At 40.1% G+C, this 18,937-nt stretch overlaps 1 protein-coding gene across 1 annotated transcript in view; it reads left to right on the top strand.

Moving 5' to 3' along the window:
* NUDCD1 (NudC domain containing 1) overlaps window positions 1-18,937 on the top strand; it is a 91,673-nt gene that overhangs the window by 21,549 nt on the left and 51,187 nt on the right. Inside the window, exons 3-4 of the mRNA XM_028852868.2 lie at window positions 14,664-14,849; window positions 17,669-17,849. Coding sequence (XP_028708701.1) covers window positions 14,664-14,849; window positions 17,669-17,849 — 367 coding nt within the window. The remainder of the gene's footprint in view (window positions 1-14,663; window positions 14,850-17,668; window positions 17,850-18,937) is intronic.

Here is an 18,937-nt window from a genome sequence, read left to right as displayed (position 1 = left end):
CTGAGGTGGTATCACATTGTAGTTTTGATTTGCATTTCCCTGATCATTAGTGATGTTGAGTGTTTTTTCATATGCTTTTTGGCCATTTGTATATCTTCTTTTAAGAATTGTCTATTCATGGCTGGGTGTGGTGGCTCACGCCCATAATCTCAGCACTTTGGGATTACAAGGAGGCCGAGGTGGGTGGATCACAAGGTCAGGAGATTGAGACCATCCTGGCCAACATGGTGAAACCCCATCTTTACTAAAATATAAAAAATTAGCCGGGCATGGTAACGTGCGCCTGTAGTCCCAGCTACTCGGGAGGCTGAGGCAGGGGAATCACTTGAACCCAGGAGGCAGAGGTTTCAGTGAGTCAAGATCGCACCACTGCACTCCAGCCTGGCAACAGAGCGAGACTCCATCTCAAAAAAAAAGAAGAAGAATTGTCTATTCACATCCTTACCCTACTTTTTGATAGGATTGTTGGTTTTTTTCCTTGCTGATTTGTTGGAGTTCGTTGTAGATTCTGGATATTAGTCCTTTATTGGATGTATAGATTGTGAAGATTTTCTCCCACTCTGTAGGTTGTCTGTTTATTCTGCTGACTGTTCCTTTTGCTGTGCAAAAGCTCTTATAGTTTAATTAAGTCCCAGCTATTTATCTTTGTTTTTAATCTCATTTGTTTTTGGGTTCTTGGTCATGAAATCCTGGCCTTAGCCAATATCTGGAAGGGTTTTTCCAATGTTATCTTCTAGAATTTGTATAGTTTCAGGTCTTACATTTAAGTCCTTAATCCATCTTGAGTTGATTTTTGTGTAAGGTGAGAGATGAAGATCCCGTTTCATTCTCCTACATGTGGCTGGCTAGTTATCCCAGCACTGTTTGTTGAAAAGGGTATCATTTCCCCACTATATATTTTTGTTTGCTTTGTTGAAGATTAGTTGGCTCTAAGTATTTGGGTTTGTTTATGGATTCTCTCTTTTTTTCCGTTGGTCTATGTGCCTATTTTTATACCAGTACCATGATGTTTTGGTGACATGGCCTTATAGTATAGGTTGAAATCAGGTAATGTGATGCCTCCAGATTTGTTCTTTTAACTTAGTCTTGCTTGGGTTATGCAGGCTGTTTTTTGGTTACATATTTTTTTTTTTCTAATTCTGTGAAGAATGATGGTGGTATTTTGATGGGTATTGCCTTGAATTTGTAGATTGTTTTTGGCAGTATAATCATTTTCACAGTATTGATTCTACCCATCCATGAGTGTGGGATGTGTTTCCATTTGTTTGTGTAATCTATGATTTCTTTCAGCAGTGTTTTGTTGTTTTCCTTGTTTAGGTCTTTCATCTCCTTTGTTTAGGTATATTCCTACGTGTTGTTTTTTTGTTTTTGTTTTTTGCAGCTATTGTAAAAGGGGTTGAGTTCTTGATCTGGTTCTCAGCTTGGTGGCTATTGGTATATAGAAGAGGTACTGAATTGTGTACATTAAGTTTGTATTCGAAAACTTTTGCTGAATTCTTTTATCAGTTCTAGGAGCTTTCTGGAGGAGTCCTTTAGGATTTTCTAGGTAAACAGATATCATCAGCAAACAGCGGCATTTTGACTTTCTCTTTACTGATTCGGGTGCCCTTTATTTCTTTCTCTTGTCTGATTGCTCCAGCCAGGACTTCCAGTACTATTTGAAGAGGAGTAGTAAGAGTGGGCATGCTTGTCTTGTTCCAATTTTCAGAGGGAATGCTTTCAACTTTGCCCCATTCAGTATTATATTGACTGTGAGTTTGTCATAGATGGCTTTTATTACATTGAGGTATGTCCCTTGTATACCGATTTTGCTGAGAGTTAATCATAAAGCGATGCTGGATTTTGTTGAATGCTTTCTCTGCATCTATTGAGATGATCATGTGATTTTTGTTTTTAATTCTGTTTATGCAGTGTATCACATTTATTTGCTTGTGTATGTTAAACCATCTCTGGTATGAAACCCTCTTGATCATGGTGGTTATGTTTTTGATATGTTGTTGGATTCGGTTAGCTAGTATTTTGTTAAAGATTTTAGCATCTGTGTTCATCAAGGATATCTGTCTGTAGTTTTTTTTTTGGTTATGTCCTTCCCTGGTTTTGGTATTAGGGTGATACTGGCTTCATAGAATGATTTAGGGAGGCTTCCCTCTTTCTCTGTCTTGTGGAATAGTGTCAATAGGATTGGTACCAGTTCTTCGAACATCTGGTAGAATTCTGCTGTGAATCTGTCTGGTCCTGGACTTGGTTTTTTTTTTTTTTTTTGATGGAGTCTCGCTCTGTCACCCAGGCTGGAGTGCAGTGGCGCTATCTCGGCTGGTTGCAAGCTCCACCTCCTGTGTTCACGCCATTCTCCTGCCTCAGTCTCCCAAGTAGCTGGGACTACGGGTGCCAGCCACCACACCCAGCTAATTTTTTTTTATTTTTAGTAGAGACGGGGTTTCACCTTGTTAGCCAGGATGTTCTCAATCTCCTGATCTCGTGATCTGCCCGCCTTGGCCTCCCAAAGTGCTGGGATTACAGGCGTGAGCCACTGCGCCCAGCCTGGTCCTGGACTTTTTTTTATTGGTAATTTTTAAATTGTAACATCTCCCATTTTGTTTCTTATTGATCTTATTTGGATTTTCTCTCTTCATTTCTTGATTAATCTTGCTAATGGTCTATCCATTTTATTTATCTTTTCAAGGAACTAACTTTTTGTTTCCTTTATCTTCTGTATTTTTTTGTTTGTTTCAATTTCATTTAGTTTTGTTCTGATCTTGGTTATTTCCTTTCTTCTGCTGGTTTTGGGTTGGGTTTGTTCTTGTTTTTCTAGTTCCTTGAGGTGTGACCTGAGACTGTCTATTTGTGCTCTTTCAGACTTTCTGACATAGGTGTTCAGGGCTATGAACTTTCCACTTAGTACTGCCTTTGCTGTGTCCCAGAAGTTTTGATAGGTTGTGTCACTGTTGTCTTCAGTTCAAATAATTTTTTAATTTCCATCCTGATTTCATTTTTTGACCCAATGATAATTCAGGAGCAAGTTTTTTTAAATTTCCATGTATTTACATGGTTTTGAATAGAATGTATATTCTGTGGTTGTTGGATGAAATGTTTTGTATATATCTGTTAAGTCCATTTGTTCCAGGGTATAGTTTAAATCCATTGTTTCTTTGTTGACCTTCTGTCTTGATCTGTGTAGGGCTATTAGAGGAGTATTGAAGTCCCCCACTATTATTGCGTTGCTGTCTATCTCATTTCTTAGATCTATTAGTGATTGTTTTATAAATTTGGGAGCTCCAGTGTTAGGTCGTTATGTGTTTAGGATTGTGATAGTTTCCTATTGGACAAGGCCTTTTATCATTGTATAATGTCCCTCTTTGCCTTTTTTAACTGCTGTTGCTTTAAAGTTTGTTTTGTCTAATATAAGAATAGCTACTCCTGCTTGTTTTTGGTGCTATTTGCATTAAATGTCTTTTTCCACCCTTTTACCTTAAGTTTATGTGAATCTTTATGTGTTAGGTGAGTCTCTTGAAGACAGCAAATGGTTGGTGAATTCTTATCCATTCTACAATTCTGTATCTTTTAAGTGGAGCATTTAGACCATTTACATTCAATGTTACTACTGAGATGTAAGGTACCATTCTAGTCATCATGCTCTTTGTTGCCTGTATACATGTTTTTGTTTTTTAATTGTATTTTTTTATAGGTCCTGAGTGATTTATGCTTAAAACAGGTTCTGTTTTGATGTGTTTCTAGGATTTGTTTCAAGATGTAGAGCTCCTTTTAGCAGTTCTATAGTGGTGGCTGTCACACGCATCCATGTAAAGAGACCACCAAACAGGCTTTGTGTGAGCAGCAAGGCTGTTTATTTTACCTGGGTGCAGGCGGGCTGAGTCCGAAAAAGGAGTCAGCAAAGGGTGGTGGGATTATCCATTAGGTCTTACAGGTTTGGGATAGGCATACAAAGTATATTTTTAAGGGCGGAGAGAATATTACAAAGTACCTATATTACAAAGTGCCAGGACAGGAAGAATATTACAAAATGCCTTCTTAAGGGCAGGGGAGAATATATCCTATCAGTTAGGGTGGGGTAGGAACAAATCACAATGGTGGAGTGTCATCAGTTAAGGCTATTTTCACTTCTTTTGTGGATCTTCAGTTGTTTCAGGCCATCTGGATGTATATGTGCAGGTCACAGGGGATATGATGACTTAGCTTGGGCTCAGAGGCCTGACATTCCTGTCTTTATATTAATAAGAAGACCAAAATATAATAGTGGCAAAGTGTTGGGGTGGTGAAAATTTTTGGGGGGTGATATGTAGAGATAATGGGCGATGTTTCTCAGGGCTGCTTCGAGCGGGATTAGGGGCAGTGTGGGAACATAGAGTGGGAGAGATTAAACCGAATAAAGATTTTCCTGGGGTAAGGGGTGATATTGTGGAGTTGTTAGAAGGAGCATTTGTCGTATAGAATGATTGGTGATGGCCTGGATGTGGTTTTGTAGGAATTGAGAAACTAAATGGAAGACACAAGCTCTGAATAAAAGAAGGAGGAAAACAGGTATTAAAGGACTAAGAATTGGGAGGACCCAGGACATCCAATTAGAGAGTGTCTGGTGGGGGGTTCAATGTAATTATTTTCTTGGTTGGCGAGGTTTTGGGCTCTATCCTTGAGTCTTTTTTTATGTTGTCATATACCAGGCCAGATTGATTTAAGTAAAAACAACACTCTTCATTAAAAAATTGTGCAGAGTCGCCTCTTCTTAGCAGTGAGTAAATAGAGGCCTCGGCGATTTTGGAGGAAAGAGAAATGCAAAGCCAGCAATGTTTGTTAAAGAAGGATTAGAAACTGCTAGGAGAGAGTGAATGAGATTGATAGTGTGCTGGAGATAGCTGGGGAGAGGTAGACGGTGGCATAAGAATGGGAAGAAGAATAAGAGTGAGTATAAAAGTAAAGAATAAGACTTCATCAGGGCGAAAGTATTGGAGTGTACCCTGTCAGCAAAGATCATCCATCCACTTCAAGAGGGAGTTAAGAGTGGTGGATTGGGGATAGTACCAGAAGATGTCCACTATGATGGTTTGGAAGAAAAGTGTAAACTGGCAGTGTAAACAAGGGTGGGGCATTTATGAGTAGTTGAGAATGGTGAATAGGAGTGTGACTGGACAGAAGATAGTAGGGATGACAAGTTTTCGGGGTGCAGTCCAAGTAGTGAGAGTGACTGCGTAAAACCGTAAAGCCCTGTTGCAAAAAGTTGGGTAAGGACGAGTAGACCTAATAGAATGAAGGGATGTATTAGGCTTATAAGGGTAATTACTGTTCTTCAGAAATGCGAGTGAGTTTAAGGGAAGCAGGGGAGAGTACTTGCGACTTCCAGGAGGAAGAGGAGAAATCAGGCTGACTGTCTGATGGGCACAGTTTTACTCTGGAACTATGAACCTAATGGGGGGTCCTGCAGACGAACAGCCATTGGGATACTATAGATAACTAATGGGGTCCGGTCCACCGAGGTTGTAGAATTTGAGGGGTCAGTTTTTTAATAAGATTTGCAGCCTGACGAATTTCCTGTCTAGCCTCCTGGAGGACTGGAAGATAGTTGCCTAGAGGGCTAGTGTTTGGGGTGAGGTTGGGGCCGAACAAGAAAGTGTGTCCATATAAAAGTTCAAATGGATTGTACCCTGTAGCATCTTGAGGGCAGGCTCTAATTTTGAGAAGGGCAAGAGGTAAAATTACTGTCCAGTCCTTTTTAAGTTGGAGGCTGAGCTTGGTGAAGGTGTGTCTTTAAAAGACCATTAGTCTGTTCTACTTTTCCTGAAGATTAAGGACAGTAAGGGGTATGAAGGTTCCACCGAATACCAAGAGCCTGAGAAACCGCTTGGGTGATTTGACTAATAAAGGCCATTCCCTTATCAGACTGTATACAGGTAGGGAGGGCAAACCAAGGAATTATGTCTGACAAAAGGGAAAAAATTACCGCGGTGGCCTTCTCAGACCCTGTGGGAAAGGCCTCTACACATCTGGTGGAAGTGTCTACCCAGATCAAAAGGTATTTTAGTTTCCTGACTCGGAGCATGTGAGTGAAGTCAATTTGCCAGTCCTGGGCAGGGACAAATCCCTGAGCTTGATGTGTAGGGAAGAGAGGGGACCTGAACAGTTCCTGAGGAGTAGTAGAATAGCAGATGGAACACTGAGAAGTGATTTCCTTGAGGATAGATTTCCACAATGGAAAGGAAATGAGAGGTTCTAAGAGACAGGCTGGTGGCTGGTAACCTACATGGAAGAGGTTATGAAATGACGACAGAATAGAATGGGCCTGTGAGGCTGGAAGGAGATACTTTCCTTGGTCCAAGACCCATTTGCCTTGTGTGGGAAGAGATTGATAGGTGAAGTTTCAGTGGGAGAGTAGGTGGGAATGACCGATTAGAAGGAGAAAAACTGGCGCTGAGGGACAGAAGTTGGAAGCTGGCTGCTTTAGCTACCTTATCAGCATAAGTGTTGCCCTGAGTGATCGGATCTGATGCCTTTTGATGTCCCTTGCAGTGAATGACTCCAGCTTCCTTTGGAAGTAAAGCGGCCTTGAGAAGAGTTTTTATTAAAGAGGAATTAATGACCCTTGCATAGAGAGGAAACCTCTTTCAACCCATATAACAGCATGGTGGTACAGGATATGGAAGGCATATTTAGAGTCAGTATAAATATTGACGTGTAGTCCCTTTGCAAGAGTGAGGGCCCGAGTTAAGGCAGTGAGTTAGAATTGCTGAGAGGTAGTGGAGTGGGGCAGAGCAGTAGCCTCAAGGATAGATGTGGAAGATACTATAGCATAGCCTACCTTTGCTGGTGAGTGGCGATTAGGCCTGGTGGAACTGTCATCAATAAACCAAGTGTGATCAGAGTGAGGAACAGAAAAGAAGGAAATATGGGGAAATAGAGTGAATGTCAGGTGGATCAGAGAGATACAGTCATGGAGGTCAGGTGTGGTATCAGGAATAATGTGGGGGCTAGCCCAGAACAGTAAGGTCAAGTTGTTTGGAAAGAAAGGCTACATGGTATGGCCCTGGCTCTCGTGTAAGCATTCCGACCACACAGCCCTGCACTTCAGCTGTGTGTAATGAAAAAGGTTGAGATGAGTTAGGGAGAGCTAGTGTCAGAGCAGCTTTTAGGGCTGTTTTTTAAGGAATGGAAAGGGAAGTGGGGAAAGGATTTAGGATTTATGGAGTCAGCTAGGTTTGTCTAGAACAGAATAATGGGTTGTGGAGGGAGGTATTGAGGATAGGAGAGTATATGGGTTTGGCACTACAGGGTGGATAGGTAAGACAATTAGGTTGATAAGGTGCAGATCCTGAACTAACCTGTAAGACTTGTCTGGTTTTTGGACAGGTAAAGTGGGGGAATTATAAGGAGAGTTTATAGGCTTTAAAAGGCCATGCTGTAGCAGGCGAGTGATAACAGGCTTTAATCCTTTTAAAGTGTGCTGTAGGATGGGATATTGGCATTGAGCGGGGTAAAGGTGATTAAGTTTTAATGGTATGGTAAGGGGTACATGATCGGTTGCCAAGGAGGGAGTGGAGGTGTCCTATACTTGTGGATTGAGGTGGGGAGATACAAGGGGAGGATGTGAAGGAGGGTTTGAACTAGGGGAAAAGGCAGCAATGAGGTGTGGCTGTAGCCTAGGAATAGTCAGGGAAGCAGATAATTTATTTAAAATGTCTTGACCTAATAAGGGAGCTGAGCAGGTGGGGCTAACTAAAAAGGAGTGCATAAAAGAATGTTGTCCAAGTTGGCATGAGAGTTGGGGAGTTTCAAGGGGTTTAGAAGCCTGGCCATCAATACCTACAACAGTTATGGAGGTAATTTATGCCCTTGAAAAGGAGGTAATGTGGAGTGGGTAGCCTCTGTATTGATTAAGAAGGGAACGGACTTACCCTCCAGTGTAAGAGTTACCCAAAGCATCTGTGATGGTCCTGTAGGCTTCCAAGGTGATCGGGCAGTGTCAGTCTTTAGCCGCTAAGCCAAGAAGATCTGGGAAGCCGTCAGTCAGAGAGCCTTGGTCCAGAGTTCCAGGGGCTCTGGGAGTGGCTGCTGGGCAAGTTGGATAGTCCGATTTCCAGTGGGGTCCTGCACAGATGGGGCACGGTTTAGGAGGAATCCCAGGCTGCGGGCATTCCTTGGCCCAGTGGCCAGATTTCCGGCACTTGAAGCAAGATCCTTGGGGAGGCGATCCTGGAGGAATGCCTGGCCCCTGCAGTTTAGGCGTTTTGAAATTCTTGTGTGCTGGAGATGTGGCTGGGGTTTCTTTCACAGCGGAGGCAAGTAATTGCAACTCTTCTCTATTATTGTACACATTGAAGGTGAAGTCAGTTAAGTCCTGTTGTGGGGCTGATGGCCAGAATCTAATTTTGGAGCTTTTTTTAATGTAGGGAGCGGGTTGGGTAATAAAATGCATATTGAGAATAAGATAGCCCTCTCGCCCCTCTGGGCCTAGGGCGGTAAAGCGTCTAAGGGTTGTTGCCAAACGGGCCATGGACTGGACTGGGTTTTCATATTTGATGAAAACGAGCCTAAAAGCTAACTGATTTGGGAGAGTTCTGATAAAGAAAGAGGAGCATTATTAACCTTGGCTATGCCTTCAGCTCCAGCCACCTCTCTAAGAGGAAATTGTTGAGCAGGTGGGAGAGGGCTAGTCACAGAGGGAAACTGTAAGCCAGACTGGGTGTGAGGAAGGGAGGTAATAGGAAGGTTATAGGGTCGGGGAGCAGAGGCTGAAGAAGAGTTGGGACCTGGCTCGGCCTGGCGAGGGGCAGCCTGGGAAGGAGGGGAGAGGTCAGATGGCTCTGTAGAAAAGAAGGATTCACGGGACTCAGAGCTTGGGGTGGAGACTGAAGGAACAGACAGGAGAGAAAGAAGAAAGATTTGGGGCGAGTCTCACTCATTGGGAGCAGAGATTAGAAAGGGACCGATGTGTAAAAGAATGCCTGGACGTCAGGCACCTCAGACCATTTGCCCATTTTATGACAAGAATTATCTAGATCTTGTAGGATGGAGGAATCAAAAGTGCCGTTTTCTGGCTATTTAGAATCATTGTCAAGTTTGTACTGGGGCCAAGCGGTGTTGCAGAAGAAAATAAGATGCTTAGGTTTTAGGTCAGGTGTGAGTTGAAGAGGTTTTAAGTTTTTGAGAACACAGGCTAAGGGAGATAGAGGAGGAAGGAGGGTGGAAGGTTGCCCATAGTGAAGGAGGCAAGCCCAGAGAAAAGAGAAGGTAGAGACACAGAGAAGGGAGGTTGGGAGCAGCCCTGGCCTGCAATGTGGGTGAGCAGCCAAAGCAGGCATCCCTGCAATTGACTTGCCACCAAGGGAATGTGGGTGAATGACCAAGGCAGGCATCTCCGCAGTGATCAGACACCAATGGAGTGTGGGTGAATGATCAGGCAGGCGTCCCGCAGTGATTAAACACCAAGGGAAGGCTGTCTTCCTGAGTCTGTGACCGGCGCCAGAGTTTTGGGTCCATGGATAAAATGTGTCTCCTTTGTCTCTACTAGAGAGGAAAAAGATCTGGAATTGGAAGGACAGGGAGATTGAAGGGTAGCAAAAGAGGGAGATTGACGGGTAGCAAGAGAGACTGGAGAAGAGAGTGAAAAGACCGCTTACCTGATTTGAAATTGGTGAGATATTCCTTGGGCTGATTGGTCTGGGGACCCTAGGTCGTAGGTGGATCTCCTCACGGAGTGAGGCGAGGACAGGGGACTGGTCTCCCAAAGGAGTCCTCCTGTCCTGGGTCTTCAGTACCAAATGTCACGCACATCTCTGTAAAGAGACCACCAAACAGGCTTTGTGTGAGCAACAAAGCTGTTTATTTCACCTGGGTGCAGGCGGGCTGAGTCCGAAAAAGGAGTCAGCAAAGGGTGGTGGGATTATCATTAGTTCTTAGAGGTTTGGGATAGGCATAGGAAGTACATTCTTAAAGGCAGAGAGAATATTACAAAGTACCTTCTTAAGGGGGGGCGGGGCGCGGGGAGGGGGGAGAATATTACAAAGTACCTTCTTAAGGGCCAGGGAGAATATCAGTTAGGGTGGGGCAGGAACAAATCACAATGGTGGAATGTCATCAGTTAGGACTATTTTCACTTCTTTTGTGGATCTTCAGTTGCTTCAGGCCATCTGGATGTATACTTGCAGGTCATAGGGGATATGATGGCTTAGCTTGGGCTCAGAGGCCTAAAAGTAGCTTGGTAGTGGTGAATTCTCTCAGCATTTGTTTGTCTGAAAAAGACTGTATCTTTCCTTCACATATGAAGCTTTGTTTCACTGGATACACAATTCTTGCCTGTTAATTGTTTTGTTTGAGAAGACTGAAGATAGTGCGCTAATGCTTTCTAGCTTGTAGGGCTTCTGCTGACAAATCTGTTAATCATAGGTTTCTCTTTATAGGTTACTTGGTTCTTTTGTCTCACAGCTCTTAAGATTCTTTGCTTCGTCTTAGCTTTAGATAGCTTGTGCCTAGGCAATGATCCTTTTGCAGTGAATTTCCCAGATATTCTTTGTGCTTCTTGTATTTGGAAGTCTAGGTATCTAGCAAGGCCGGGGAAGTTTTCCTTGATTATTCCCCCAAATATGTTTCCTAACTTTCAGATTTCTCTTCTTTCACAGGAATGCTGATTATTCTTAGGTTTGGTCATTTAACATAATCCCAGACTTCTTGGAGGCGTTGTTCATATTTTCTTATTATTTTTCCTTTGTCCTTGTTGGATTGGGTTAATTCAAAGACCTTGTCTTCGAGCTCTGAATTTCTTTCTTCTACTTATTTAATTCTATAGCTGAGACTTTCCAGAGCATTTTCGATTTCTATAAGTGTGTCCATTGTTTCCTAAAGTTTTGATTGTTTTTTATTTATGCTATTTCATCCAATATTTCCCCTTTCACTTCTTGTGTCATTTTTTTTATTTCCTTATGTTGGGCTTTGCCTTTCTCGGTGCCTCCCTGATTAGCTTAATAACTGACCTCCTGAATTCTTTTTCAGGTAAATCAGGGATTTATTCTGGGTTTGGATTCATTGCTGGTGACCTACTGTGATTTTCGGGGGGTGTTAAAGAACCTTGTTTTGTCATATTACCAGACTTGATTTTCTGGTCCCTTCTCCTTTCGGTAGCCTCTGTCAGAAGGAAAGTCAAGGGCTCAAGGCTGTTGTCAGATTCTTTTGTCCCATGGGGTGTTCCCTTGATGTAGTAGTCTCCCCCTTTTCCTATGGATGTGTCCTCCTGAGAGCTGAGCTGGAGTGATGGTTATCTCTCTTCTGGCTCTAGCCACCTAGCAAGTTTACCAGGCTCCAGGCTGGTACTGGGGTTGTCTGCACGGAGTCCTGTGTTTTATACCATTTGTGGGTCTCTCAGCCATGGATACCAGCACCTGTCCCTGTGGAGGTGTCAGCGGGGTGAAATGGACTCTGAGAGTTCTTAGGTTTGGTGATTTAATGCACTATTTTTGTGCTGGTTGACTCCCCGTCAGGAGGTGGTACTTTCCAGAGAGCATCAGCTGTGGTAGTATGGGGAGGAACAAACAGTGGATGGGGACTGTACAACTCCCAAGAGTATATGCCTTTTGTCTAGAGTTCCCAAGGCGGGTAGGGAAAGACCATTGGGTGGGGGCAGGGCTAGGTGTGTCTGAGCTCAGGCTCTTCTTGGGCGTGTCCAGGAAGAGCTGTGGGAAAAGGGGGTGAGGTTTCCAGGTCAATGGAGTTACGCTCCTAGGAGGATTATGGCTGCCTCTGCTGAGTCATGCAGATTGTCAGGGAAGTGGGGGAAAGCAGGCAGTCACAGGTCTCACCAAACTCCCATGCAATCTGAGGGGCCTGTCTCACTCCCACCATGCCCCTGCCAACAACACCAAGTCTGTTTGCAGGCAGTGGGCAAGCAGGACTGAGAACTTGTTCCAGCTACCCGTTTCCCAGCTGCTAAAGCAAATATGGCTTTCCTTCTTCACCCGCCTGTGGAGTCTGCCCACCAGATTCATGCCCTTCCCTGAATTCTGGGAAGCAGACTTTTCCAGGAGACTTCTCCATCAGTTCAAAATGTTACAAAATTCAGCTGGTGATTCCTTTTCCCTGTGGCCTTTCCCCGGTGCCTCTGGCTGCCCTCCCGAAGGACCCCTGTGAGGACAGGGAGAAATGGTTTATTAGGGAACCCAGCAAGCTCACAGGGCTTTCCCTGCTGCTTTCTCTACCCCTGTATTTTGCTCAGCTCTCTCAGTTGACTCAGTTCCAGGTAAGGTCAGAATTTTCTCCGGTAACCTAGACCTTCAGGTTCCATAGTGGGGGTGTGTGTTTGAGGGATCTCTCTTTCCCACTTCCACAGTTTGGGTACTAACAGTATTTGGGGTGTCTCCTGGGTCCTGCAGGAGCAATCCACTTCCTTCAGAGGGTCTGTGGGTTCTCTCGCCTTTCCTGATTTATTCCTGCGGTCATTCTGGAGCAAAACATCATGATGTGAGGTTCCACAGGCTGCTCTGTCCATCAGAGTTGGAGCTGTAATCTAGTCCTGCCTCCTGTCTGCCATGATCTGCCCATCCCCCTAAACATTTTAAATAATCATATGTTTCTTGTTAAGTTTTAAGGGCTCTTTTTATGTTATACATATTAGCCCTGAGTTATATTTATCTCCCTTCCTTCTACATGCCTTTTATTTACATGTAGAAAGACTTTTTCCATCCTGAGATTATAAAAACAGTATTATTTTCCTTTTCCTTTACCACATTTAGACACTTGATCTACTGGAATATGGCGTATTTTCGTTTATGGTATGAGGGAGAGAATAAGTTTAATTTTTCCCAGAAGTTCTCTGGTGTCCCAGTAGCATTTGTGGACTAGTCTATTTTCTTTTTTTTCCACTAACTGGAAATACCACATCATCCTCTAAATGATGTGACCTACAGTAAAATTTATCTTAATTGACCTCCACTTAACATACTGAATGGGTTAATTGATAGTCTCTATTCTCTCTGTAAAACATACTGATGGAAGATCACAGTAAGCTTAATGTTTACTACTAATAGGCTACTTAGTACTATACTGGTATGATTCTGTTTCTTGCTTGTGGTTTTAGATCACTGATACTCAGATTTGATCATTCTGCAAACTTAATGTGAACTCAGCTTGCCATTGTGTATTAATTTAATTTACGTAAAGCAGTGAAATATGAAAGGAAGGAAAGGTGGTGTTTTGGAGAAAGCTAAATTAGGTGCTTTAGAAAGAAAAAATGAGTCACCAAAAATTTTGTGGCTAGTAAGGACATTGTATACAGTTTATTTAAATATTATATATAGATCTAAGTTCTAGGAGCAGGGAATGAAATATGGATATAAAGGATTACTTTTCTCCTATAGAAAAACTTGTAGAGTTCAGCAACAAAAACAAATGGTTGAATTTGAGTACAGTTTGGTATATGAGAGGAAGTTTATTTTCTGAATTATAGACCTTTAAAAATGTATTCTCTTGTGAAACATTTTAATGATGTAACTGTTGTAGTCCATTTGTGCTACTGTAACAAAATACCTGAGAATTGGTAATTTATAAAGAACAGAAATTTATTTCTCTGAGTTCTGGAAGCTGAGAATTCTAAGATCCAGGTACTGGCAGGTTTGGTATCTGGTAAGGATTCAGTCTTTGCTTCCAAGATGATGCCTTGAACATTGCATTCTCCAGAAAGGAGGCATAATATGCCCTCACATGACAGAAGGCAGAGGGGGAAAAAGAGACAAACTACCTCTTTCGGTCCCTTCTCTAAGGTTACTTATTCCCAGTCACCAGTGTGGAGCTCTAATGACTAGAAGCCCTAACTTCTAGTAACATCACTTTGGTGATTAGGTTTTAACTCAGCTTTTGGGGAGGATACAACATTCAAACCCTAGCAGCAACTCATAGCTTTACATATAAGTACATAGACCCAATTAAAATTTGTTAACAAAAACCTAGATTCGTAGTAGGCTAAATGTAGTGTTTTCATACTGCAGACTGTTGTCTCTTTTGAACATGATGTGATGTTTCTAACTAGTAAATTAAAAATACTGATCTTTAACTCTAAAATAAAGAGAATGAAAACTAGATTACTGCATTGTATTAGTTTTCTGTCATTATACGACAACTTCAAAACTTAGTGACTTGAAACAATAACCATTTATCATATCAGTTTCTATGGTCAGAAATCAGGGAGTAGTTCAGGTGGGTGGTCTGGCTTATGATTTTTTCATGAGTTTATAGCCAAAATGATAGCCAGGGCTGCAGTCATCCGAAGCCTTGACTAGGGCTAAAGCATACATTTTCGAAATGATTAACTCATGGAATGCTTATTGTTGGCAAGAGCGGTCATTTTCTCCCCATGTGGGTCTGTCCATGGGGCTACCTTAAGCGTATTCATAGCATGGTAGCTAGCCTCCCTCGGAATGTGCGATCCGAGAGAGAGTGAGGTAGAAAATGTAGTCTTTTATGACCTAGTTCTTGAAGTCACATACCATCTGTCACATCTATGTATTTTTGTTAAAAGTGAATCAGTAGGACAGTTCACACTCAAAGGAAAAGGAATTAGACTCCAACTCTGAAAAAGGAGAGAAACCACCACACTGCAGATATTTATTTTGTGTGTGTGTGGATCAGTGAAGAGGAAGAGATTAATGTATAATGTTTGGTCTTCTTTTTAGGACACTGCCTTAGGAAAACCACGAGAGGTGTTTCGACTTCCTACAGATTTGACAGCATGTGACAACCGTCTTTGTGCATCTATCCATTTCACATCTTCTACCTGGGTTACCTTGTCAGATGGAACTGGAAGATTGTATGTCATTGGAACAGGTGAACGTGGAAATAGCGCTTCTGAAAAATGGGAGGTGAGGGTTTGTTTGAGACTTATGCAAAGTCCAGAAAGTATATGTAAATTACACCCGACTTACTTTAAAATGACACTTTTCAAGGATGGTTTACATGTGATCTGTTGTTTGATATATAATGTTTTGGATCTCTTTTTAACTAAATTATAAAATGTATATTTTTCACAAACTGTTACATTAACCATTCCTGTTTTGATCTGGAGTCAGTGCAGTTGTCAAGAATTGCATTCATTTTTCAGCAGATATTTTATATGCGTAGAGTACTTCACTAAGCGTTGACATTGCCTCTTCCTTTTTGAAGAGATGTTTTTCTCCTCTACCATTATGTTAGATTTGCTGGGATGTTTACATTGGTCAAATAGTGGTCAAATTACCAGAATATTCTCTATTTAGAAAAATATGTGATATAAATATATAGTTACATGCCAATTTCCAAGACAACATTTTTACTTTAATTTAAAAAGTTAGATATAAATCTAAAGGGTAGGTTGGGGTTTTAATAGTAATAAATAAGGAATTAATTTCTTTAGAACTACAGTTTTTGAAAGTAGAAGAAAATGATGCCAAGCAGATAATCAAAAGATTTAGTTTACTGCTTCAGCTCCTTTGAGTTATGCTAATAAGTGTATTGTAATATTGCTACTGTCTGAATCTCAGCAGGTAGCCTTTAGTTCTGGGTAAAGAGATGCGAGCTTAATATATTTATATCTTATAAAATAATTTCATCTGACCAACAGATGCCTGCAAAGACCAGGCTTTAGTTACTTGAAAAAAACCAGGGAGGTCTTAGAACCAAATAGTTTACCTACCTTACTAAGTTATACTAAAGGTTATACTACCAAATTATAGTATGTTCAAAATACACAGTAAATAACCAGAACAGCAGTAGCCTATTTACAAGAGCCTGTTGCATTCACAGTTTCAAATATTCATTGGATACTGTGACAATTTCTGTTTTGGCCTTTAGTAACAACTTTAATTTTTCTGAAAAACAGAAGTAATGTGGTATGTAGCACAGCTACCTGAAACAGTTGGAAGGTATTTTGAGAATAATGGACAAGAGAGGTAGAGTGGGAATTTATATGGTATTGAGCTGTATGGATTCTGTAGATTTTGAACAAGACAAACCTACTTGGCTACTTTCATCTTAAAAATAATACCATACATTATTTTATATGAACTTATACTTCTTTTGGTTTTATTTTGTATATCCCCTTGGCATGTATCAGGACTTCAATAATATCTTTTAAATAAATTAAAAACTTAAATATACCTGTGGCTTCTTTAGTGTATACTGCCCTAATGAGATAAGCTCCCTTAGCAGATGTTTTCAGCTGATAATAGTTTTGACTAAGTACTGGTAGGAGAGGGAGGAGACTTGGGCATTAATGGAGGTGGGAGGGATACTGTGTTATATTGGTCACTTTTAAGAAACAATTTAGGAGGGTTTTAGAACTTTAGGGTAATTAGTGTAAAAGAGAAGAAGCTGAAAGTGGAAGTGATTATGGAGCATGGTAAGGGGAAAGGGGGCCAAGGGTAGTAGTGGCGATTACTGAAGTTTAAAAAGAGAAATTAAAGGAGACAGCTTGCTTTCCAAATGTATTGCCTCTAATACCATGGAAGCGCTGTGTAGATATCTGCGTTATCACAATTTAGATGCTGAGCTTGTTCAGAAAACTAGAAACATCAGCCTAACAATTTTTAAAAGTATGCCATCTACTCTTTTGGTTTCATTCCAGTTCCTTTCACTCATACTAGAAAGAAAAAAAGAAACAATAAACTAGCTACTTGTTCCTGCCAAAACTTGTCATTTTCTGTTCTTCCCTTTTGTTTCCACTGTTCCCCAAACAAAAGCAAAACCCAATCAACCAATAAAAACCTGCCTTCATCTGTCATCTCTGTTTTGAGTATTTAAGGATTTTTTTTTTAAGTTTTTGCTTTTTCAGTTTATGGAAATCTTAAGAACGGATTCTGAAGGCCCACTACTTGAATGATTCTGGCAGATGTTCAAATACATAGGGAAGTTGATGACATTAAAGCACACTTTTCTTTGTAAGTTTTCAAGTAGGCGTAGATATGTGGGGATTCCAGGTATAGGGTTTTTTGTTTTTGTTTTTGTTTTTTAAACCACCTTTTTTTTCAGTTAGGCTTTTTCTCAACTGTCCATATTTTATTTGGAAATCTTGTTTAGGAAGCTGCCTTAAAACGTTCTTTATTTTGTATTTACTCTTAAAAATATAATAGTAGTTGAGATCTTGTGTTTGTGGTATAAGAAAGAATTTGATAAGATTTTGTGTGTTTCTGTATGATGCTTAGGTAAGATTTTGTGTGTTTTTATATGATGCTTTTTTGCTTTTCAAAAAACACTTTAGGATTGTATTTTAAATAGAGTTTATTAACTTATTCTTAAATGCTAATAGGCTTTTTTGTTTTTGAGAAGAAACATGTTTTGGTGATTTATTCTTCAATGTTTTTGACTCTTGCCTTTGTAAACTTCTAGAGAATAAACAAACAGGAAAAAAGCGTACACACATGCACACTCATATACAGTATCTGGAAACTAAGAGGAAGCAAGGTAGCCAAGACTAATGATCAGTTTTTTCTTACACAAATAAATATTTTCTTAAAAGTTCTGTCCTCAGGGAACATTATCTAAACTCGCAGTCTTTATGTAAAGGCCTTTCTCTTTTTAAATTTCTTGTAATAAATAGTGTCCAGAGTAACTGTTGAATCACCAGAAACTTATGTATTCATCCTCTATGCTATCTGTGTTCATGTAATTATGTACACATTTTTGTGTGTCTAATTTTGTTTTGTAGATTATGTTTAATGAAGAACTTGGGGATCCTTTTATCATAATTCACAGTATCTCATTGCTAAATGCTGAAGAACATTCTATAGCTACCCTACTTCTTCGAATAGAGAAAGAGGAATTGGATATGAAAGGAAGTGGTTTCTATGTTTCTCTGGAGTGGGTCACTATCAGTAAGAAAAATAAAGGTAAAACAAAATCTGAATCTCTCTCTACTGGTTGCCATTATTTAGTAGATTTTGAAACGCAAAACTGTACCTATAAATGCTGTTTGCTTTCTCTTGGGCATTGTGTTACAATTCTGGCACCTGCCACCACTGGTGGAATGAATATGTATAGGTAGTTTTTTCCTCAGGTATATTTTATAGAAAAAAAATACAGTGTGCTTCCACAGCCAATTATGCCTTTTATATAAAAGAAGACATTGTTATATAAGTTTTGAATAATTTAACAGGTATATTTTTAATATATACAAAAATATATGCATATATATGTGTGATACACAAAAATTTATACCTAAAACTAAATGTAAGTTAATAAATTATAGTATAATTTAAATATAAATAAATATAAATACTTACTTGGAAATGAATGTCTTTATTTCATTAAATTACAAGTATGATTTCTTTTAAATCTAATTGAACTTCATCATTTGTTTCTACATTTAAGAAAACTGTTACTGTGCTCCCATGTTTAGAATAGTCCTGAACCTTGGTCTGTTAGAAGCTGTCTGTCAAGCTTCTAACTTGACTTTAAAAATTACAATCTCATGAATTAATTAGGATTTTTTTTAGTGGTATTAGGAAAGCTCTTTGCCTTTGCTTAGTTCCTACTGACTCATTGTTTTCTTTTTAATCGTAATTGAGTACTGAGAGTGCTTGTTTCCATAATGACTCTATGCTCTTTTTCTCAGTAGTTTTTATTAGCTGACTCATTTATGAGTAAGTTAATATAAATTAAATTATCTCTCATCACTATAGAAAAATATTTCTTTACCATAGCTACTAGTTTGCAATTCAATAAAGACATTAGCAGTTGTTTCCTAAGAGGGTTTTGCCTTTTATTCTAAAACAAACAGCTGTCTGTCTGTCTGTCTGTCCATCTATCTATCTATCTATCTATCTAATAGATATCTCAAAATAGTTTATAAATAAACTGAATAAGTCTCCTAGATTTATTCTTTGAAGTATTCAATATAATTTATTAGTTCTTTTTGGTGTTGTAGTTTTATCTCTGGAGGAACACAGTAACTTTAAACTTTAAATTAGATATTAGA

This window comes from Macaca mulatta, chromosome 8 (genome assembly GCF_049350105.2).
Source record: "Macaca mulatta isolate MMU2019108-1 chromosome 8, T2T-MMU8v2.0, whole genome shotgun sequence".
Taxonomy (NCBI): Eukaryota; Metazoa; Chordata; class Mammalia; order Primates; family Cercopithecidae; genus Macaca; species Macaca mulatta.
Note: the sequence above shows the minus strand (reverse complement) of the source record. Positions and strands in the feature narration are given on the sequence as shown.